The following is a 24,956-nucleotide window of genomic DNA, read 5'->3' as shown; positions in this document are numbered from 1 at the left end:
GGACAGACACAACCGCTGGAGACGTGAAGGACAGACACAACCGCTGGAGACGTGAAGGACAGACACAACCGCTGGAGACGTGAAGGACAGACACAACCGCTGGAGACGTGAAGGACAGACACAACCGCTGGAGACGTGAAGGACAGACACAACCGCTGGACACGTGAAGGACAGACACAACCGCTGGAGACGTGAAGGACAGACACAACCGCTGGAGACGTGAAGGACAGACACAACCGCTGGAGACGTGAAGGACAGACACAACCGCTGGAGACGTGAAGGACAGACACAACCGCTGGAGACGTGAAGGACAGACACAACCGCTGGAGACGTGAAGGACAGACACAACCGCTGGAGACGTGAAGGACAGACACAACCGCTGGAGACGTGAAGGACAGACACAACCGCTGGAGACGTGAAGGACAGACACAACCGCTGGAGACGTGAAGGACAGACACAACCGCTGGAGACGTGAAGGACAGACACAACCGCTGGACACGTGAAGGACAGACACAACCGCTGGAGACGTGAAGGACAGACACAACCGCTGGAGACGTGAAGGACAGACACAACCGCTGGAGACGTGAAGGACAGACACAACCGCTGGACACGTGAAGGACAGACACAACCGCTGGAGACGTGAAGGACAGACACAACCGCTGGAGACGTGAAGGACAGACACAACCGCTGGACACGTGAAGGACAGACACAACCGCTGGAGACGTGAAGGACAGACACAACCGCTGGAGACGTGAAGGACAGACACAACCGCTGGAGACGTGAAGGACAGACACAACCGCAGACTTTATAACAAACACTGTTAGTCCTGAACATGTGCAATTACTGTCGTGATCACGTGGTGGTATTTATTTATTTGTTTTTAACTGTATTATCCTTTATCCCTTGTTGGGAAATGGGAGTTTTTGTTTATAGAAGATCTTCTACTGAGAGTGTTTTTAAACTTCCTATAAGTGATCTGTTCTTTTCTTCTGTATCTACCTGCGTTGCAACAATGAAATTTCCTCATGTGGGACAATAAAGGAATATCTTACTTAACACATTCACATTAGGAGAATACAGCGTACACAATAACAATACATGCACTCGCACATCTGGGAACTTGTACAGTAGGACAACAACAACAACAACAACAACAACAAAACTTGTAGAGTAGCAACCGAGTCCGCCATTTTGAAAGGGGCACAACAGCACGTCTACTACTGTTACCCCCCACGAGACCGAAGGTTTGCTAGTCGGAAGGTTTTAAAGGTTCACTGGTCCGAAAGTCCCTCATAGGCTGAAGTGAAGGTGCAGACGGCATCGGGATGTGGTCAGTCTGCACGAAGCAGAAGACACGCGCTGGGGCTCGTCACGTTTAGTGCTCCAGCTGCTACAGGAGGCTCCATGTTGTACTGTGTATGTGAAAATAACAAGGGAACATCTCCAATCCTCCGCTTTATGCGCTCATTTGATCATAAGTATAGAAATGATATATGTATATATAGAAACGTGTGATCCGATCACCGTAGGATTGGTAGTCAAAATGGAAATTCAGCTGACCAAGACGGGAGTGTCTACAGAGCCGCGGCGCGCGGCCCAAACTGCTGCTATTTGAGTTAATTCATTCATTAATAATAGGATAAGGAGCTCAGGCTATGCACAGATACAAGTCAGTTATGGAAAATACGTGAGTTTAATCATAAAAAGTGCATCAACACTAGAAAAGTCCAAAAAGCAGTGTGTGGGACAAAGGGAGGCGAGGAGAGCCCGCTGCACGAGACACAGCTTCGGACTAATGAACCTTAAAATTTCTGTGAAATTTTTTTAATTTCTGTGAAATTTCGGACTAATGAACCTTCGGACTCGTGGGCAGCCACCTCTACTACACACGATATCCAGGACATATGAGGCCAAAATGACAAAACCCTGCGTCTGTCAGGACATCGCTCTGTTGTCAGACCAGAGCTTTGTCGTGAGCCTTAGTTTTGCCGTTATCGTCTAAAGAATCACAGGATTCGTAGCTCATTCTGCTGTAGAAAAGACACAGTTGTGGTGGTTTATATTATATCGCGTGCCCCTTTCAAAATGGCCGCTATGGGGGAAGTCCCGGATGTGTGACGTCACCGCGAACGCATGTTTACAATACTCGAGCGCAATAATACCGCAGACGCGCGCTCCCGTGCCGAGCTCACGGGAGCGCGCGCGTGAGGGGCTCGCGCACGTCACGTAAAGCGCATGCGCGGCTCAACACAAACAGGTGGTCACCGAGTCCGTGTCCCGAGAAACAACGTCCAAATGCGGCCGAGCGGCGAGACCCGGGGCCGCCGCTGAGACCCCCGTGACCCCCGTGACCCGCGGCACCACTGGGACCACCGGGGCCCAGGCTCCACCGGGACGCGCCGCGGCTTTACCCCGATGTTTGCGCCAGTTTTGGGCTCGGATCGAACCCCCGCAGCAGCAGCAGAAGCGGCGGCGGTGCTCCCGTTACTCCCGGTGCTACTCCCGGTGCTACTCCCGGTGCTACTCCCGGTGTTACTCCCGGTGCTCCCGTGCTTCGTCCCCGCACCTCCGTCCTCTGCTCGGGCTCCGGGACCATGAAAGTGACGGTGTGCTTCGGCCGGACCCGCGTCGTGGTCCCGTGCGGGGACGGGAAGCTCCGCGTGCACTCGCTGATCCAACAGGCGGCTCTGCGCTACAAGAAAGCCATCTCCAAGGTAAACGCGGCTCCTTTGTGCGGCTCCTTTGTGCGGCTCCTTTGTGCGGCTCCTGCGGCTCTAAAGTGTCAAACTCACGCTAAAGTCCCGTTCCACGCGCGCTGCTCGTGTCCGTGGCTCGTCTGCGCCATTATTCCGTGTATTCCGTGTATTCCGTGTTTACCTTTGCGCTTTTCGCACTTCGCGGCTCGTGCAGCGCGCGCAGCTCGGACTTTAGCCTCTGGCGCTTTAGCTCCGGCGCTAATCGTCATAAACGCGTCGCTTTCGCGCGGATCGCGCGCGTCCTGCGCAGTTTTTGTGCCACTTTGCGCTCAGTTTCTGCCTTTTTGTCACTTTGGCCGGTGTTGTCCCACTGTGACGTCACTGGAGCCCACGCGCCGCCATTGTGGCTCAACACGTCTGGAAACAAACTTCCTCTGGGACCTCAGTCCCCCCCTGTGTGTCCCCCCCAGAGTGTCCCCCCCTGTGTGTCCCCCCCAGAGTGTCCCCCCAGAGTGTCCCCCCCTGTGTGTCCCCCCCTGTGTGTCCCCCCCTGTGTGTCCCCCCAGAGTGTCCCCCCAGAGTGTCCCCCCCTGTGTGTCCCCCCCTGTGTGTCCCCCCCAGAGTGTCCCCCCCAGAGTGTCCCCCCCTGTGTGTCCCCCCCTGAGTGTCCCCCCCAGAGTGAGTGTGTGTGTCCCCAGAGCGTCAGGAAGTGAAGCGCGAGTTTGGGCCAGAAACAAACCAAGAGCTCCTGAAACTAGAAGCTTCACGTCCATGAGCGTCACGTCCATGAGCGTCACGTCCATGAGCGTCACGTCCATGAGCGTCACGTCCATGAGCGTCACGTCCAGGAGCGTCACGTCCAGGAGCGTCACGTCCATGAGCGTCACGTCCATGAGCGTCACGTCCATGAGCGTCACGTCCATGAGCGTCACGTCCATGAGCGTCACGTCCATGAGCGTCACGTCCATGAGCGTCACGTCCAGGAGCGTCACGTCCATGAGCGTCACGTCCAGGAGCGTCACGTCCATGAGCGTCACGTCCATGAGCGTCACGTCCATGAGCGTCACGTCCATGAGCGTCACGTCCAGGAGCGTCACGTCCAGGAGCGTCACGTCCAGGAGCGTCACGTCCAGGAGCGTCACGTCCAGGAGCGTCACGTCCATGAGCGTCACGTCCAGGAGCGTCACGTCCAGGAGCGTCACGTCCAGGAGCGTCACGTCCAGGAGCGTCACGTCCATGAGCGTCACGTCCATGAGCGTCACGTCCATGAGCGTCACGTCCATGAGCGTCACGTCCAGGAGCGTCACGTCCAGGAGCGTCACGTCCATGAGCGTCACGTCCATGAGCGTCACGTCCAGGAGCGTCACGTCCATGAGCGTCACGTCCATGAGCGTCACGTCCATGAGCGTCACGTCCATGAGCGTCACGTCCAGGAGCGTCACGTCCATGAGCGTCACGTCCATGAGCGTCACGTCCATGAGCGTCACGTCCAGGAGCGTCACGTCCATGAGCGTCACGTCCAGGAGCGTCACGTCCATGAGCGTCACGTCCATGAGCGTCACGTCCATGAGCGTCACGTCCAGGAGCGTCACGTCCAGGAGCGTCACGTCCATGAGCGTCACGTCCATGAGCGTCACGTCCATGAGCGTCACGTCCAGGAGCGTCACGTCCATGAGCGTCACGTCCAGGAGCGTCACGTCCATGAGCGTCACGTCCATGAGCGTCACGTCCATGAGCGTCACGTCCAGGAGCGTCACGTCCAGGAGCGTCACGTCCAGGAGCGTCACGTCCATGAGCGTCACGTCCATGAGCGTCACGTCCATGAGCGTCACGTCCAGGAGCGTCACGTCCAGGAGCGTCACGTCCAGGAGCGTCACGTCCAGGAGCGTCACGTCCAGGAGCGTCACGTCCAGGAGCGTCATGTCCAGGAGCTTCAGCAGGGACAAGCTCACATCAGGCTGGAACAGAGTGTGTCTTCTGGAAAGGGTTTATGGGCGGCGATCACTTTGGCGGGCGATGTTTGCGGGCGACGTGTTGTGAGGTTTTCTTGAATGAAGCGTTTGATCCGCGTGAAGCTGAAGTTGCGCTAAAGTTCTCAAAGTCATTCAAATCTGTGTTTCGTTACAAATGTCTGATGTCACACCAACTCTTTTCTAAACGTTGTATTTGTGAAGAAGGCGATCTGGCTTCAAGGTTCAGCTCTTGTACGACTTCGTTGAAGTTTATTCTCTCGCTTCATTCATTTCACGTTCTAGTCTCGGTGAACGCGACGACGACTGAAAGAATAGCTGCTCAGCGCCTCTGTTTCTGCTCTGGGCGTTAGCGATAGCATTAGCGGATATAGCATTAGTGGACATAGCAATAGCATTAGCGTCAATAGCGGACATAGCATTAGCGGACATAGCATTAGCGGACATAGCATTAGCGGACATAGCATTAGCGGACATAGCATTAGCGGACATAGCATTAGCGGACATAGCAATAGCATTAGCGGTGATAGCATTAGCATCAATAGCGATAGCATTAGCGGACATAGCATTAACCACATATCGATAGCATTAGCGGCCATAGCATTAGCATCAATAGCATTGGTGTCAATAGCAATAGCATTAGCGGACATAGCATTAGCGGACATAGCATTAGCGGACATAGCATTAGCGGACATAGCATTAGCGGACATAGCATTAACCACATATCGATAGCATTAGTGGCCATAGCATTAGCATCAATAGCATTGGTGTCAATAGCATTAGCGGACATAGCATTAGCGGACATAGCATTAGCGGACATAGCATTAGCGGACATTGCATTAGTGGACATTGCATTAGCAGCGATAGCGATTACATACGCCAGGGGTGCCCAATACGTCGATCGCGATCTACCGGTCGATCTCAGAGGCATTGAGCGTCGATCTCGCCGGAGTGCGCGCGTGTAACGCAGAGGAAGCAGGAGGAGGAGACAGGAAGTGCTGGTGAAGCTCAACCTTCTATCATTAGCGTAGTTCTGGTTATATTTTATTTACATAATCCTCTGCTGTATTAATTGTTCTAGTTAAACAGCAGATTTTCTCTCTCCGCTTTAAATTGCACATTTGTACATGATCATAATTAAGTTATTAATGAAAGCCTACATTATGTTTCTATTGCCTAATTATGGTTAAACAAAAATAAAATACTGACAATAAAAATACTAAATTATACAATAAATTAGATCTATAGTAGATCTTTGGGCTTTGCTGAACATAAAAGTAGCTCGTGAGCAGGTTTATACCATTTTGCGTGACGTCATTACCCGGGACACTGCAGGGGTCAACAAGTCCGTAGTGACCGCTCACATACGTTTACCGACAAACTACTGACGTCCTACGAGTATCGAGACGGCTTGAATGCGGATTTCGCCGAGTCCCGGATGCTGCCGCCGCCGCAAAATGGTCTATTCGTAGAGCTAGCATTAACGTAGAGCATTAGCAGTGTTAGCGATAGCATTGAACTGGAAAATGTGGACTCCTTTTTAATACCGGCGCGGTCCGACCGAATACGTGGAATGGCGTTCGTCAGGAGCTAATGACGTTCCGGTCACATTCTGCTGCATTCGCTCAGCACCGCCGGCTAAAGTTACAGGGCGTGTGGAGCTAAACTTAGACCATTATGTTCCACTCGCAGCTGTTCAGCCAAAAGCCCCGAGAACGCCGCAGCCACGTTCAGGCGCGGCGGCGAGTGTTCAGGCGCGGCGGCGGCGAGTGTTCAGGCGCGGCGGCGGCGGCGGCGGCGAGTGTTCAGGCGCGGCGGCGGCGGCGAGTGTTCAGGCGCGGCGGCGAGTGTTCAGGCGCGGCGGCGAGTGTTCAGGCGCGGCGGCGAGTGTTCAGGCGCGGCGGCGAGTGTTCAGGCTCATCTTTTTGGGTTTTTCACCAACATTAGCTGCGTTAGTGGCGATAGCGTTAGCGGCGATAGTGACAGCATTAGCGATAGCATTAGCAGCGTTAGTGATAGCAGCGATATCATTAGTGGCGTTAGCGATAGCATTAACGGCGTTAGCGATCGCATTAGTGGCGTTAGCAATAGCGGCGTTAGTAATAGCAGCAATAGCATTAACTGCGTTAGCGATAGCGTTAGCAATAGCACTAGGGGCGATAGCATAAATTTATGGCGCGTTCTCCCTTGTGCAACTTCAGAAGCGCCTTTGAACGCCGCTCGAGGAGGATCAGGGAAATTCAAGATAACGTGAACGTCGTTTTGAACGTCGGGTTTATTTTATTGATTACGTTTATTTACGATGACCGAAGTGTTACGATATCGCACGGTCTCTCAAAGTGTCGTAACGATATTTGTGCGCAAAGAAAGAAATGTGTTCACAGTTTGAGCAAGAAGCGTTTGTCATTTCTTTCCAAAAATAAAAAATACAGTTTTATTTAGCGTAAAGAGATGTTTTATTCTTCAGATTTGACATTGTTTCTAAGCTCCTCCCACTCTGCTCCGTGACCTGGCTTTAGCCTCCGCCCGTCGCCGTGCCGACGCTCGCATCGTTTCCAGTCCGTTTGATCCCGGGTCAGTCGAGTCTCTGAATGTGGAGCAGAGGAGGATTAAGAGACGGACGGATGACGGAGGAGTGCGACATTCACCAAACACAACAACAACAACAACCACACCACAACAACCACACCACAACAACAACAACCACAACAACAACCACCACAACAACCATAACCACCATAACCACAACAACCATAACCACCATAACCACAACAACCATAACCACAACAACAACCACCACAACAACCATAACAACCATAACCACAACAACAACCACCACAACAACCATAACCACAACAACAACCACCACAACAACCACACCACAACAACCACACCACAACAACAACAACCACAACAACAACCACCACAACAACCATAACCACCATAACCACAACAACCATAACCACAACAACAACCACCACAACAACCATAACCACCATAACCACAACAACCATAACCACAACAACAACCACCACAACAACCATAACCACCATAACCACAACAACCATAACCACAACAACAACCACCACAACAACCATAACCACCATAACCACAACAACCATAACCACAACAACAACAACCACCACAACAACCATAACCACCATAACCACAACAACCATAACCACAACAACAACAACAACCATAACCACAACAACAACAACCACAACAACAACCACCACCACCACCACAACAACAACCACACCACAACAACCATAACCACCACACCACAACAACCATAACCACCATAACCACAACAACCATAACCACCATAACCACAACAACCATAACCACCATAACCACAACAACCATAACCACCATAACCACAACAACCATAACCACAACAACAACCACCACAACAACCATAACCACCATAACCACAACAACCATAACCACAACAACCATAACCACAAAAACAACAACAACCATAACCACAACAACCATAACCACAAAAACAACAACAACCATAACCACAACAACCATAACCACAACAACAACAACCATAACCACAACAACCATAACCACAACAACAACAACAACCACAACCACAACCACCATAACCACAACAACCATAACCACAACAACAACCACCACAACAACCATAACCACCACAACAACCACCACAACAACCACCACAACAACAACCATAACCACAACAACCATAACCACAACAACCATAACCACAACAACCATAACCACAACAACCATAACCACAACAACCATAACCACAACAACCATAACCACAACAACCATAACCACAACCACCATAACCACAACAACCACCATAACCACAACAACCACCATAACCACAACAACCACCATAACCACAACAACCACCATAACCACAACAACCACCATAACCACAACAACCACCATAACCACAACAACCACCATAACCACAACAACCATAACCACAACAACCATAACCACAACAACCATAACCACAACAACAACAACCACAACAACCACAACAACCACAACAACCACAACAACCACAACAACCACAACCACCACAACCACCACAACCACCACAACCACCACAACCACCACAACCACCACCACCACCACCACCACCACCACCACCACCACAACAACAACAACCACAACAACCACAACAATAACCACAACCATAACCATAACCACAACCATAACCACAACAACAACAACAACCATAACCATAACCATAACCACAACAACAACCATAACCACAACAACAACAACCATAACCACAACAACCACAACCATAACCACAACAACCACAACAACCATAACCACAACAACCACAACCATAACCACAACAACCACAACAACCATAACCACAACAACCACAACAACAACAACCATAACCACCACAACAACAACAACCATAACCACAACAACAACAACCATAACCACCACAACAACAACAACCATAACCACCACAACAACAACCATAACCACCAACACCAGGAAAAGCAACAAAAAAGCGACCAAAATTGACAAAAAAGCAACAAAAAATAAAAGTGACCCAAAATTGACTTGACACAACAAAGCGAGTGCCATGTGTCGATAAACGGCTGTTGCTAACGTGTTTTGCTAGCTTTGTGTTGCTAAGGCTCCACATAGTCGTTAGCACCAGTGGAAACACGGTGCTTTAGCACAAGCTCAAGTCAGAGTTTGGAGTGTCTGTCACTTTTAGTCACGTTTGTCACTTTTTGATGGATTTTTGACTATTTTAGTCTGGTTTTTATTGCGTATGGTCTTGCGGCTGCGGTGCCGCTGAAGCTGGAGGAGCTGCAGAAGTGCTGATGACTGTGTTTACTCCCGATTGGGACGCGCTTTTTACACCGCACCTGACGCATTCTGGTGTTTTAAGTGCTCGACGGTCAAACCAATATTAGTTAATGCAAAATGTAAATTCTTTGCTGACAGCGGCGTCTCAACAGGTCGTCCAAAAGTGTGCCAAGATATTGATAAGACTATTTCCACCCCTTCACCCGGGGATCTTCACCCGCTGGATCTTTCGTCCTCCTGAAATCAACTATGAGCTCTTTGGTTTTATTGCCACATTCAAGTCTTAAAGTGTTCCTCACCATAATACAATCGTGTGTGCGTCTCCATGACCGGTTTCATTTCCACTGAGAAGAAAAGGTAACTTCGCTCACGTGTGCTCCTACCTTTGTAGGTACGCAAAATAAAAAGAAGAGGCAAAAGTACGCACCCCTGGGGAGGGCCTGTGGATACGGTAGCAACCTTAGACAAACGGTTAGTCACAAAAACACTGTCTTTTAGCTAAGAAATCTAAAATCAATAACGAGTACAGGTAAAAGTAGATTAAAATTGTTCAAAAGAATAAGAAGATGCAGCGTCGCGGTATTAAAAGCCAATGTCGAAGTGACCAAAAAAGTGCCCCCAAAAGTGACCAAATGTAAATCCAGTGACTTCTGTGGAGTTGTGTGTTTTGTTGATTTTTAATGCCAAGTTTGTGTGTGGCAAAGAAGTGGCGAGAAAGTGACAAAAGTGAGACCAAAAAACTAGTGTGACCAAAAAAAGTGACACAAATGTAGATCCAGTGACTTCTGTGGAGTTGGTTTTGTGCACGTTCAAGCTCGTTTGTGGTTCATTAAGAGTTTAGTTTCACGTTTGTGCTAATGAGCCGCGGAGCAGTGAGACATGTCGAGGTTAAGTCACAACCGTTTATTGTCACTGCGCTTGTGCGCGGCTAACACACTTTGGGGGGAAATAGTCTCCGTGGCGTGTTTCGTCTGGTAACGTGCGTCGTGAATGTGATTGTTTGTGCTGCTTCTGCGATTAAAACGACAATATATGTGACTCTCCAAACACTTCAATAGTAAATATCAGGATTTCCTTCACCAACAACAAAATGTGCTCCAATTCTGCATGAAAACGGCCGATTGTAGTTTATGTCTGAAACGCACAAACTGTCTTTGTGGTGTAGTTTGGAGACAAACTGTCTTTGTGGTGTAGTTTGGAGACAAACTGTCTTTGTGGTGTAGTTTGGTGTAGTTTGGAGACACAAACGGTCTATGTGGTGTAGTTTGGAGACACAAACGGTCTATGTGGTGTAGTTTGGAGACACAAACGGTCTTTGTGGTGTAGTTTGGAGACAAACGGTCTTTGTGGTGTAGTTTGGTGTAGTTTGGAGACACAAACTGTCTTTGTGGTGTAGTTTGGTGTAGTTTGGAGACACAAACGGTCTATGTGGTGTAGTTTGGAGACACAAACGGTCTTTGTGGTGTAGTTTGGAGACAAACGGTCTTTGTGGTGTAGTTTGGTGTAGTTTGGAGACACAAACTGTCTTTGTGGTGTAGTTTGGTGTAGTTTGGAGACACAAACGGTCTATGTGGTGTAGTTTGGAGACACAAACGGTCTTTGTGGTGTAGTTTGGAGACAAACGGTCTTTGTGGTGTAGTTTGGAGACTGAAACACTTGTGGTGTAGTTTGGTGTAGTTTGGAGACACAAACACTCTTTGTGGTGTAGTTTGGTGGAGCGTATGATCTGAATAATGAATGAAGTGCGATGGAAGGCGCTCAGGCTGATGAGGAAGGGCTAAATTTAGACCAGGATCTGATGGAAAGGTGATTACTGTCCCAGAGAAAAGAGCAGGCTTTGGGGCTTCGGCTCGAACACTGTGGAGCGGCAGTGGCAGAGTGGTTAGCGTCTCTGCCTCACAGCCAGAGGGTCACGGGTTGGTTTCCCAAAAAACATCCGCCAGGTTGAAATACAAAGATCGTGTTTTTTATTCAACTAACCTACAACGCTATCATATAGTTAAGAAAGGTACACTCGATAACGTAGACTACTTCCATTCTGGTCCCAAATGTTTATTTGGCACCTGTTCACCGGAGCACCTGTTCACCGGAGCACCTGTTCACCGGAGCACCTGTTCACCGGAGCACCTGTTCACCGGAGCACCTGTTCACTTGATCACCTGTTCACTTGATCACCTGTTCACTTGATCACCTGTTCACTTGATCACCTGTTCACTTGATCACCGTGTGAGCGCCGTAGTGTAACTTTTCTGCTTGCGCCGCCCACGGCGCTGGATAATATGGAAAGCCAATATGATCACAGTCCGCCACTTAGGAGCGCCGTCTGGCGTAAATTACGGCGCTCTTTTACGGCGCACGGCATAACGTCAGACTGCGCACATGCCACTCCCCCGTGCACATACCACTCCCCCGTGCTCATGCCACTCCCCCGTGCTCATGCCACTCCCCCGTGTGGACTGATACAACACACACGTGCGTTTGTTTATTACACGTGGCAGGACTAATAGACAGTTCACGCCACGAGGAAATAAGAATCAGATTTGGGCCCAAAAAATCATCCATTCAACATTTCATTTAAAGTTCTAGATCGTTTGAGTCGACGTTGGAAAATGAAACCAGAGAAACTCAGTTTTAGAGGGTTTTTCTTCTGCTGTCGAGCTCCATGAACTCTCTGGATTCAGAGTCGGGCCCTTGTGGCGTGTCCAGTTCAATGTCCCACTTCTGTCGTGTCAGTCTCGTCTTCCTCTGACCCTCCACACGCTAAGCACGCCACATCGCTCACGCACACGCTTCACGCACACGCTTCACACACACATCAAAGTGCTGCTCGTCCGGACAGTGGAACCATGACAACCACGAGTTTTTTCTTCTTGATTTGTGTTTATTCTTTTATTAGTTTCATTTCCTGAACAGTTTAAATCTGAAATGTGTCGATTATTATGACATTTTGTAAATCTGAGACTGAAGTTTCAGGAGAGAATATTCATGAATAACTATAATTAATATAAGTCATATTTCACGTGACGCGTGTGCGCGCCCGTGACGCGTGTGCGCGCCCGTGACGCGTGTGCGCGCCCGTGACGCGTGTGCGCGCCCGTGACGCGCGCCCGTGACGCGTGTGCGCGCCCGTGACGCGTGTGCGCGCCCGTGACGCGTTTCCGCGCGTGGCGCGTGACGCGTTTCCGCGCGTGACGCGTTTCCGCGCGTGACGCGTTTCCGCGCGTGACGCGTTTCCGCGCGTGACGCGTTTCCGCGCGTGACGCGTTTCCGCGCGTGACGCGTTTCCGCGCGTGACGCGTTTCCGCGCGTGACGCGTTTCCGCGCGTGACGCGTTTCCGCGCGTGACGCGTTTCCGCGCGTGACGCGTTTCCGCGCGTGACGCGTTTCCGCGCGTGACGCGTTTCCGCGCGTGACGCGTTTCCGCGCGTGACGCGTTTCCGCGCGTGACGCGTTTCCGCGCGTGACGCGTTTCCGCGCGTGACGCGTTTCCGCGCGTGACGCGTTTGCAAATGAAAATGAGTTGCTCACGATGTTTGAAACGATCGGTTCCTGTCAGAAATGCGACCGCTGCTGCCGGCGGCCATCTTGGCTCTAGTTCCGATGTAAACAAACGTAAACACAAACGTCTCAACCGCAACAGACGGAGTGAGACTCTTCATATGATACTGAACGCGATCATCAAATATCGATGTTCATATTTTGCCGCTTTATTTCCGTCTTTTTCTGGAGGAACTGCAGCTCGAGCGTTTCTCTCGTGGGACAAACGGAATACATGATTGTGCTGCTTTTGTGGGACTGTGGGATTATGGAATGTGTGGGACGACAGAACTGTGCCTGGCGTTGTCTGCGTTTGTCCCATAGAAACCGCCGCCATCGCGTTTTGATGCGTCGCCGTGGAAATTGAGCCGGTGCTTTTCATGCGATTAAAGTGACTCCATTTTGTGTCGCCTGTATCGCAGTGTGTTCTCCGCAAACCAGGAAGTGTGTGGTCAGGACCGCTTAGCTTAGCTTTGGCTTGGGCTGCGTTAGGGGCGGGGCGAGTTGGGGGCGGGGCGAGTTGGGGGCGGGGCGTGTTGGGGCGGGGCGTGTTGGGAGCGGGGCGTGTTGAGGCGGGGCGTGTTGAGGCGGGGCGTGTTGGGGGCGGGGCGTGTTGGGAGCGGGGCGTGTTGGGGGCGGGGCGTGTTGGGAGCGGGGCGTGTTGGGGGCGGGGCGTGTTGGGAGCGGGGCGTGTTGGGAGCGGGGCGTGTTGGGAGCGGGGCGTGTTGGGGGCGGGGCGTGTTGGGGGCGGGGCGTGTTGGGGGCGGGGCGTGTTGGGGGCGGGGCGTGTTGGGGGCGGGGCGTGTTGGGGGCGGGGCGTGTTGGGGGCGGGGCGTGTTGGGGGCGGGGCGTGTTGGGGGCGGGGCGTGTTGGGGGCGGGGCGTGTTGGGGGCGGGGCGTGTTGGGAGCGGGGCGTGTTGGGGCGGGGCGTGTTGGGGGCGGGGCGTGTTGGGGGCGGGGCGTGTTGGGGGCGGGGCGTGTTGGGAGCGGGGCGTGTTGGGGGCGGGGCGTGTTGGGGGCGGGGCGTGTTGGGAGCGGGGCGTGTTGGGGGCGGGGCGTGTTGGGGGCGGGGCGTGTTGGGGGCGGGGCGTGTTGGGAGCGGGGCGTGTTGGGAGCGGGGCGTGTTGGGAGCGGGGCGTGTTGGGAGCGGGGCGTGTTGGGAGCGGGGCGTGTTGGGAGAGGGGCGTGTTCAGGGTAAACTGGAGATAGCCACTCGTTCTTGTGATCAAAAAAGGCTTTTAAAGGACTTTTTGACCTTAAGCGCCTTTTTAAAAATAAAAAGAATAAAATCCAAACAAACGACAGATAAAAAGGCTTAACGAGCCTTCACTTTGTTTGCTCTAATCCTGATTGTCATGTGATCCGGTGTCTGTTCTCCACTGCCGCTGACCAGAAAGTGTCAAACGTCACTTAAACGTCACCAAACGCTTCCGCTCGCTTGAATCTGGTTTGGAGACGTTGGACCTTTTGGCTTCTTCTCCTCCGTTGGAGATGGAAGGAGAATATCTGGAGGACATATTTCCTTTGGAGCGGAGCCTCTTAATCCTCTTACGTCACACTTTCTGACAAACTATAAATATCCACAGATTTCACAAATCCAACGCGGAACAGACGGAATCTGCAGACGAGTGACGCGGAGTTCCTCGTCTGACGGAAATGTGCCGTTTGTAGAAGGAAAACGCGTTTACGGCATCGTCGCCGCTTCAGTCTCACGTCTGAACAGTCTGACTTTTAAAGGACGGCGTTTTATTGTAACTGAAACGATTCATCAATATTATTAACACTCTTCAGGTTCATTTTCTGGTGTGACTCGGATGTTAAATCATGAGTTTGAGCTGACCTGTGCTGACCTTTGCTGACCTTGGTTGGTTATTGACCTTTGTTGACCTTTCTGGACCTTTGTGTTCCTTTGAGCGTCTTTGTGGATATATTTTGTTTTGACCTCGATGGGAAATTCATGGGTAAACTCATATTTCATATTGACACATTTCCACAGACATTGTTTTTAGCAGTTATAATAGTATTAGTGGTTCTACAAAACATCAACATGTATGTTTTATGATCATAGAGGAGCTAAAACTGTAATAAAACAGTTTGGCCTTCACAGTTGTTGTCATGACGACAGCATGTGCAGTGAACAGCATGAACACAATGAAGTCTGTCTTTAGGACCTTTACACATGGACAATATTCAAGCGAGACTAAATAAAGGATGTTTAGTTCATGTTTGTGCTTCTGTGGTGTGAGTTCTGAAGCCCTGACAGTCTGACACCTGCACATCTGCAGAAACTAGAAGGTCTAAGCTTTCCCATCATGCATCACACTCACATGTGGAACGTAACATCCTCTTTTAATAAACAATGCCATCTGGGTCTGACCAGTGCGCACAGGTCAGAACAGTGCGCACAGGTCAGAACAGTGCGCACAGGTCTGAACAGTGCGCACAGGTCTGAACAGTGCGCACAGGTCAGAACAGTGCGCACAGGTCTGACCAGTGCGCACAGGTCAGAACAGTGCGCACAGGTCAGAACAGTGCGCACAGGTCAGAACAGTGCGCACAGGTCTGACCAGTGTGCACAGGTCTGACCAGTGCGCACAGGTCAGAACAGTGCGCACAGGTCTGACCAGTGTGCACAGGTCTGACCAGTGCGCACAGGTCTGACCAGTGTGCACAGGTCAGAACAGTGCGCACAGGTCAGAACAGTGCGCACAGGTCAGAACAGTGCGCACAGGTCAGAACAGTGTGCACAGGTCTGACCAGTGTGCACAGGTCTGACCAGTGTGCACAGGTCTGACCAGTGCGCACAGGTCAGAACAGTGCGCACAGGTCTGACCAGTGTGCACAGGTCTGACCAGTGCGCACAGGTCTGACCAGTGTGCACAGGTCAGAACAGTGCGCACAGGTCAGAACAGTGCGCACAGGTCTGACCAGTGCGCACAGGTCAGAACAGTGATGATGATTTTAACCACGTCACGGTGTAAATCTGTGACAGAAACTTCTAGAGAGAATATTTATGAATTAAGTGTGTTATTGATGACATTTAAATGTAATAATGTCTTTGTGATAAAAGCTCTTTTTGTTTGAGTCGGTTTAGTCCAGACAAACTACAGTGTTTGTAGAGTCGACCAGTAAGAATGAGAGATGTAAATGTAACAGAAATATGGAGATATATATCATAATATATGTAGATACAAGATGCTTTGTTTACATTGTTGTGTTGCAGCAGAACTACACGGACCATGATCCTTTGCTCCAGTGCAGAGAGTGAAGACACTAACTTACAGTTGTGTTTGACTCGTGACACTCGTCACAGATCTCACATGGTATTAATCGTTACAGACGTCGTCACGATTAATCGCTTCAGCCCTCGACCAAACGCACGAAAAGAGCTTTTATAACAAAGACAGAGACGTTATTCAATCAAAATGTAGAATTGTATTCTCTGTATTCACAGATTTGCTCTTTTCTTTGGCTAAAAACTGTTTACAGTGATCCTCTCTATAACGTGGTTCACTTTTCACGCTCTCTCTACCTGTGTCAATAACGTTATGGATTCATATGAAACCATTTGCCAAATTGAAGTTTGAGAGGCCGGTGAGCGCGTGAGCTTCAATGTTTTGTGGAGTATTTCATTGTACAATTACTGTAAAAAAATAAAGGTTTCTACTTTGCAGATTTCGACTCCCGCGGGTTCTTCTTGGAACGTGACCCCCGCGATAAACGAGGGATCACTGTAAATAATAATGTTTTGGACTGAATAAGTAGAAGCTCTGGCTCTGTTTCCATCGTGAACATCACGACACCTGAACCTGGTCTCCAGTTTCTGTCTCTTCTTTCACTCTGAGGGGGAGGAGAGAGGGAGGAGGAGAGGGAGGAGAGAGGGAGGAGGAGAGGGAGGAGGAGAGGGAGGAGGAGAGGGAGGAGGAGAGGGAGGAGGAGAGGGAGGAGGAGAGGGAGGAGGAGAGAGGGAGGAGGAGAGAGGGAGGAGGAGAGAGGGAGGAGGAGAGAGGGAGGAGGAGAGGGAGGAGGAGAGGGAGGAGGAGAGGGAGGAGGAGAGAGGGAGGAGGAGAGAGGGAGGAGGAGAGAGGGAGGAGGAGAGAGGGAGGAGGAGAGAGGGAGGAGGAGAGAGGGAGGAGGAGAGAGGGAGGAGGAGAGAGGGAGGAGGAGAGAGGGAGGAGGAGAGGGAGGAGGAGAGAGGGAGGAGGAGAGAGGGAGGAGGAGAGAGGGAGGAGGAGAGAGGGAGGAGGAGAGAGGGAGGAGGAGAGAGGGAGGAGGAGAGAGGGAGGAGGAGAGGGAGGAGGAGAGGGAGGAGGAGAGGGAGGAGGAGAGGGAGGAGAGAGGGAGGAGAGAGAGGAGGAGGGAGGGAGGAGGAGGAGAGAGGAGGAGGGAGGGAGGAGGAGGAGGGAGGAGGAGGAGGGAGGAGGAGGAGAGAGGGAGGAGGAGAGAGGGAGGAGGAGAGAGGGGGGAGGAGAGAGGGGGGAGGAGAGAGGAGGGAGGAGAGAGGAGGGAGGAGAGAGAGGAGGAGAGGGAGGGGAGGAGAGAGGGAGGAGAGGAGGGAGGGGGGAGAGAGGGAGGAGGAGGAGAGATGCCCCTCAGCATCTCCATGACTACAGCGTGTGCTCTGCTCTAGGACGCCTCCTATTGGCTGCACGTGCATCGTCTGGAGCTCAGCGATGGAGGAATCCTGGACCTGGACGACGTTCTGTGCGACGTGGCCGACGACAAAGACCGAGTGAGTGTTCCTGCTTCTGTCACGGGCCCGACTTTAACGCCTTCACGCCCACGGCCCCGCCCACAGGCCCCGCCCACAGGCCAGCCCACTCCCCCGTGCACATGCCACTCCCCCGTGCACATGCCACTCCCCCGTGCACATGCCACTCCCCCGTGCACATGCCACTCCCCCGTGCACATGCCACTCCCCCGTGCACATGCCACTCCCCCGTGTGGACCGATACAACACACACGTGCGTTTGTTTATTAGCGCGATGGATCACATCACATCTCTCGTCTCCCGTAGATTTCTGTCCACTTCTGCGTCAGCTCGAACTGTCTTTCTCTGTCTTCATTTTGCCCCGTACACTGAGGGAACTATATTATGATAGATCCATGCGCTTAGGCACGCGGAAACGTGGGGACGAGCCTGACGCGGCTGCAGGTGAGCGACAGGTGCGTTTTATGATTGACACGTGGCAGGACAAATGATTTATCCACGACACCAGGAAATATGATAAAACATGTGCTGAAAAAAATCGTCCATTCCACATTTAAGTCAGGCAAATATTAATACAAACTAATTCTATCAAAAGTATGATTATTATGATTATTGTGAGGATTTAACGACTCGATTATTGAGATCAGAGGAACAGATCTTTAATGTTCTTCACGTTTGCTTCATGAAAATGAGCTTTGAGGAAGACGAAGTCAAATGTGACAAAAACAGACGTTGAATGTGTCAGTAGATGTTTGTACAGACGTTGAATGTGTCAGTAGATGTTTGTACAGACGTTGAATGTGTCAGTAGATGTTTGTACAGACGTTGAATGTGTCAGTAGATGTTTGTACAGACGTTGAATGTGTCAGTAGATGTTTGTACAGACGTTGAATGTGTCAGTAGATGTTTGTACAGACGTTGAATGTGTCAGTAGATGTTTGTACAGACGTTGAATGTGTCAGTAGATGTTTGTACAGACGTTGAATGTGTCAGTAGATGTTTGTACAGACGTTGAATGTGTCAGTAGATGTTTGTACAGACGTTGAATGTGTCAGTAGATGTTTGTACAGACGTTGAATGTGTCAGTAGATGTTTGTACAGACGTTGAATGTGTCAGTAGATGTTTGTACAGACGTTGAATGTGTCAGTAGATGTTTGTACAGACGTTGAATGTGTCAGTAGATGTTTGTACAGACGTTGAATGTGTCAGTAGATGTTTGTACAGACGTTGAATGTGTCAGTAGATGTTTGTACAGACGTTGAATGTGTCAGTAGATGTTTGTACAGACGTTGAATGTGTCAGTAGATGTTTGTACAGACGTTGAATGTGTCAGTAGATGTTTGTACAGACGTTGAATGTGTCAGTAGATGTTTGTACAGACGTTGAATGTGTCAGTAGATGTTTGTACAGACGTTGAATGTGTCAGTAGATGTTTGTACAGACGTTGAATGTGTCAGTAGATGTTTGTACAGACGTTGAATGTGTCAGTAGATGTTTGTACAGACGTTGAATGTGTCAGTAGATGTTTGTACAGACGTTGAATGTGTCGGTAGATGTTTGTACAGACGTTGAATGTGTCGGTAGATGTTTGTACAGACGTTGAATGTGTCGGTAGATGTTTGTACAGACGTTGAATGTGTCGGTAGATGTTTGTACAGACGTTGAATGTGTCGGTAGATGTTTGTACAGACGTTGAATGTGTCAGTAGATGTTTGTACAGACGTTGAATGTGTCGGTAGATGTTTGTACAGACGTTGAATGTGTCGGTAGATGTTTGTACAGACGTTGAATGTGTCAGTAGATGTTTGTACAGACGTTGAATGTGTCAGTAGATGTTTGTACAGACGTTGAATGTGTCAGTAGATGTTTGTACAGACGTTGAATGTGTCAGTAGATGTTTGTACAGACGTTGAATGTGTCAGTAGATGTTTGTACAGACGTTGAATGTGTCAGTAGATGTTTGTACAGACGTTGAATGTGTCAGTAGATGTTTGTACAGACGTTGAATGTGTCAGTAGATGTTTGTACAGACGTTGAATGTGTCAGTAGATGTTTGTACAGACGTTGAATGTGTCAGTAGATGTTTGTACAGACGTTGAATGTGTCAGTAGATGTTTGTACAGACGTTGAATGTGTCAGTAGATGTTTGTACAGACGTTGAATGTGTCAGTAGATGTTTGTACAGACGTTGAATGTGTCAGTAGATGTTTGTACAGACGTTGAATGTGTCAGTAGATGTTTGTACAGACGTTGAATGTGTCAGTAGATGTTTGTACAGACGTTGAATGTGTCAGTAGATGTTTGTGTGTGAGGCTGCAGTTCCTCCTGTGGCCTGGTGGGGTCAGTGTTGCGCTGCTCTTGCTCTGCAGTGAATGAATATCACTGTAAATATGTTTCCAATAGAGGCTCCGCTGGGAGTGATCCTGCTCCTCCTGCTCTTTGGGGAGCCTCCTTCTCGCCTCCTTCTCGCCCCCTTCTCGTCTCCTTCTCGTCTCCTTCTCGTCTCCTTCTTGTCTCCTTCTTGTCTCCTTTCCTCATCTCCTTTCCTCATGTTGCATCATCGTGTGAAATGTGTTTCATCAAAAGTTTCACTCTGAGACTCTGGTTCAGTCCTGGTTCAGTCCTGGTTTAGTCCTGGTTTAGTCCTGGTTTAGTCCTGGTTCAGTCCTGGTTTAGACCTGGTTTAGTCCTGGTTTAGTCCTGGTTTAGACCTGGTTTAGTCCTGGTTTAGTCCTGGTTCAGTCCTGGTTTAGACCTGGTTTAGTCCTGGTTTAGTCCTGGTTTAGACCTGGTTTAGACCTGGTTTAGTCACGGTTTAGTCACGGTTTAGACCCGGTTTAGACCTGGTTTAGTCCTGGTTTAGTCACGGTTTAGTCACGGTTTAGACCCGGTTTAGTCCCGGTTTAGTCCCGGTTTAGTCCCGGTTTAGACCCGGTTCAGTCCTGGTTCAGTCCTGGTTTAGGTCTGGTTTAGACCTGGTTTAGTCCTGGTTTAGCCCTGGTTTAGTCCTGGTTTAGTCCTGGTTTAGTCCTGGTTCAGTCCTGGTTTAGTCCTGGTTTAGTCCTGGTTCAGTCCTGGTTTAGACCTGGTTTAGTCCTGGTTTAGTCCTGGTTTAGACCTGGTTTAGTCCTGGTTTAGTCACGGTTTAGACCCGGTTTAGACCTGGTTTAGTCCTGGTTTAGTCACGGTTTAGACCCGGTTTAGTCCCGGTTTAGTCCCGGTTTAGTCCCGGTTTAGACCCGGTTCAGTCCTGGTTCAGTCCTGGTTTAGGTCTGGTTTAGACCTGGTTTAGTCCTGGTTTAGACCTGCTTTAGTCCTGGTTTAGACCTGGTTTAGACCTGGTTTAGACCTGGTTTAGACCTGGTTTAGACCTGGTTTAGACCTGGTTTAGACCTGGTTTAGTCCTGGTTTAGACCTGGTTTAGACCTGGTTTAGACCTGGTTTAGACCTGGTTTAGACCTGGTTTAGACCTGGTTTAGACCTGGTTTAGACCTGGTTTAGTCCTGGTTTAGACCTGGTTTAGTCCTGGTTTAGTCCTGGTTTAGACCTGGTTTAGTCCTGGTTTAGACCTGGTTTAGACCTGGTTTAGTCCTGGTTTAGTTCTGGTTTTGACCCGGTTTAGTCCCGGTTTAGACCTGGTTTTGACCCGGTCTAGACCCTGTTTTGGTCCGGACGCTCTTCCGTCCTTTCATTCAAACGTCTGATTGTGTTTCTCCAGATGCTAAAGTCGTTAGCGCGTGTTCCTGTGACACTCGGCTCCGTGTTTACTCTGTCATTCATCTTCAGAACAAAGTTCCTGACAGGTCCAGGGACAGGTCCAGGGACAGGTCCAGGGACGGGTCCTGGTCCTGGTCCTGGCTCTGGGACAGGTCCAGGGACAGGTCCAGGGACGGGTCTTGGTCCTGGTCCTGGCTCTGGGACAGGTCCGGTTCTTGTTATTGTCCACACATAACACGTTAAACACATGTTTAAAAGTGTGACCAACTTTAACGTTTCTTTGACCCGGAAAGTCCCTTTGTTCTCCAGAATGTTCTCAGCGAGTGTCATGGAAATGAGACAAACACCGATGCTATTCCGTAACACATCGAGAACACAATTCAACTTAGAATATGAAACGACACAGAAATATTAGACATTTGTGTGTCAAGCTTGGGAGAAAACGCCGGGACTGATCACGCAGGCTGTGGTACGCAGCCTGCGTGATCCTCCTGTGTCTCACACCGTTTTTTCCCATGCTGGTTGGTTTTATTAGATATTCTGGAAAAGGCAGGTCACATTTCTCATTGATCAGCTTCACATCAAGGCACTTGTTTTACAGCTGGTATTTTTCCTAGAGATCAAGCCTTGGGTAAACATTACCCAAACTCCTCTGGGCTGTCACCCCCCCTCGGGTAAACATCATTTGGCCCATCTTTACGACCCCTTCACAAATGCAGTTTGTCACACACCCGTTCTTCTCTTAGACTAATGATGCAGATAAAATATCACTATTATGCAGATAAAATACATCACAGAAATATAATCATATATTCACATTTTATCACAGTGAGTCAGAGAACGAGGAGAACATGCAAACACAGTGCCACAGGGCTGTGCTTGGTCCCCCTGGTGTTCTTAAGAGGAGTGCCACAGGGCTGTGCTTGGTCCCCCTGGTGTTCTTAAGAGGAGTGCCACAGGGCTGTGCTTGGTCCCCCTGTTGTTCTTAAGAGGAGTGCCACAGGGCTGTGCTTGGTCCCCCTGGTGTTCTTAAGAGGAGTGCCACAGGGCTGTGCTTGGTCTCCCCTGGTGTTCTTTCATATGTACAATCAGAGTCCGTAAGATGTAATGCATCGTCCGTTAATCGTTCTGTTTGAATAACAAAGGATACTGCGAGGACCTTTAGGATCTTTTACCACTTTTATGTCCTCTTTAGGGTCTTTAGTCGACCTCTTTTGTCCCGCTTTACGCCGCCGTGTAAACTCACTTTGCGTTTCTTCCACTCAGGCCAGGCTCTTCACTGTTGCACCTGTGAGTTTTCCTGATTTTTAAAAAAGCCCTTAAATAGCGCAGGGCACGGCGAGTTCTCCGTCTGCCGGTGCCTCCTCCTTTTCCTCCTCTCTTCCTCCTTCTCCTCTTCCTCCTCTCCTCCTCCTCCTCTTCCCCCCCTCCTCCTCCTCCACCCTCTTCCTCCTTCTCCTCTTCCTCCTTCTCCTCTTCCTCCTTCTCCTCTTACTCCTCCTCTTCCTCCTTCTCCTCCTCCACCTCCTCTTCCTCCTCGTCGGCAGGTGACCTAAAAACACTGTGGTTCCTCGTTTGCGTCTCGTCTCGCTCTTTCTCTTTCTCAGTCCCATGGAACCAATTACTGTGACGAGACCGAAGTGGAATCTGCCGTCTTCATCTCCTCCTCCCTCGGTCCTCCTCACACTGGTTTAGTCCTGGTTTAAACCTGGTTTCGTCCTGGTTTAGACCTGGTTTAGACCTGGTTTAGTCCTGGTTTAGTCCTGGTTTAGACCTGGTTTAGACCTGGTTTAGACCTGTTTTAGTCCTGGTTTAGTCCTGGTTTAGACCTGTTTTAGTCCTGGTTTAGTCCTGGTTTAGTCCTGGTTTAGTCCTGGTTTAGACCTGTTTTAGTCCTGGTTTAGTCCTGGTTTAGTCCTGGTTTAGTCCTGGTTTAGACCTGGTTTAGACCTGGTTTAGACCTGGCTCAGAGCCTCAGATTAAACTCATTCAGGTCTAAAATGGTTTCCACCTGTGACAGGATTAAAGAACCATCTCATCACATCCTCCACCTGCTCCTCGCTCCCCCGCTCTCTCTCCCTCACACTTCACCTTCTTTATCTCCCTCTCTCATCTCTCCCCCTCCTCCCCCTCCTCACCTTTATTCACCTTTATCTCCCCCTTTTCCATCAGGCTCGAATTTTCTATTTGTGCGACTCATCTACGTCTCTCCCCCTCTCCCCCTCTCCCTCCCTCCCTCCCCCTCTCCCTCCCTCCCCCTCTCTTCTCCCCCTCTCCCTCCCTCTCTCTCCCCCTCTCCCTCCCTCCCTCCCCCTCTCCCTCCCTCTCTCTCCCCCTCTCCCTCCCTCCCTCCCCCTCTCCTCTCCCCCTCTCCCTCCCTCCCTCCCCCTCTCCTCTCCCCCTCTCCCTCCCTCCCTCCCCCTCTCCTCTCCCCCTCTCCCTCCCTCTTCCCCTCTCCTCTCCTTCATCAGTCTTAATCCCTTTGTGCTCCTCTAGTTCCTCCAGGGGGCGCCGTACAATATTGATCCATGTCATGTGTCAATCACAGCGACTCAGACACTTCAATTACATTCATAATGGAACTAAACCAGGTCTAAACCGGGTCTAAACCAGGACTAAACCGGGACCAAACCGGGACTAAACCGGGGCTAAACCAGGTCCAAACCAGGACTAAACCGGGGCTAAACCAGGACTAAACCAGGTCCAATCCAGGACTAAACCAGGACTAAACCAGGACTAAACCAGGACTAAACCAGGACTAAACCGGGGCTAAACCAGGACTAAACCAGGTCCAATCCAGGACTAAACCAGGACTAAACCAGGACTAAACCAGGACTAAACCAGGACTAAACCAGGACTAAACCAGGTCCAATCCAGGACTAAACCAGGACTAAACCAGGACTAAACCAGGTCCAATCCAGGACTAAACCAGGACTAAACCAGGACTAAACCAGGACTAAACCAGGACTAAACCAGGACTAAACCAGGACTAAACCAGGACTAAACCGGGGCTAAACCGGGCCTGACCCGCTTCAGGTGCACATCCTCTCGCGTCACAGAGCTGCTAATTGGAGCTAAGCGGCTAAATGTAGCGCTGACGGCACATGATGAATGAGGCTCGTTAGCTTAGGCCACGCCCCTGAGCGCTCGTTTTAAATAAACCGCGGCTTCGATTCGTCTGTTATTTTCCGTTCACCTGTGTTGGACAAACGTTATAGTCGGATTTTAACGACAAAACTAATTTACAGCTGCAATAAGTAAACAAATGAGCTTCATGTTTCACCACTTTGTTTAATTATTTAACCAGAAAATATCACGACGATGGTGAAAACGACGACATAAATGAACATGAGCTGAAAGTAATAAATGGTCAAATATGACACAATTATTTACCTTTTTAAACACATTTTATCCAATTAAAGGTGTAAATCTGGAGAGCGAATATTTAGTGTTTGATTGATAAAAATGACTTAATGTTTCTGTCAAACGCTCGT

General features: G+C 50.0%; 1 protein-coding gene across 1 annotated transcript in view; it reads left to right on the top strand.

Moving 5' to 3' along the window:
• Positions 1–2,230: 2,230 nt before the first annotated feature.
• The window catches only part of LOC140355660 (partitioning defective 3 homolog), a 207,577-nt gene continuing 184,851 nt past the window's right edge, over positions 2,231–24,956 (top strand). Inside the window, exons 1-2 of the mRNA XM_072440316.1 lie at positions 2,231–2,714; positions 17,664–17,765. Coding sequence (XP_072296417.1) covers positions 2,595–2,714; positions 17,664–17,765 — 222 coding nt within the window. The 5' untranslated portion in view covers positions 2,231–2,594. The remainder of the gene's footprint in view (positions 2,715–17,663; positions 17,766–24,956) is intronic.

This window comes from Eucyclogobius newberryi, unplaced genomic scaffold (assembly GCF_026437365.1).
Source record: "Eucyclogobius newberryi isolate DKJ021-1_F unplaced genomic scaffold, fEucNew1.0.hap1 SCAF_12, whole genome shotgun sequence".
Taxonomy (NCBI): Eukaryota; Metazoa; Chordata; class Actinopteri; order Gobiiformes; family Gobiidae; genus Eucyclogobius; species Eucyclogobius newberryi.
The sequence above is the reverse complement of the archived record's forward strand: the minus strand, read 5'-3'. Positions and strand labels throughout refer to the sequence as shown.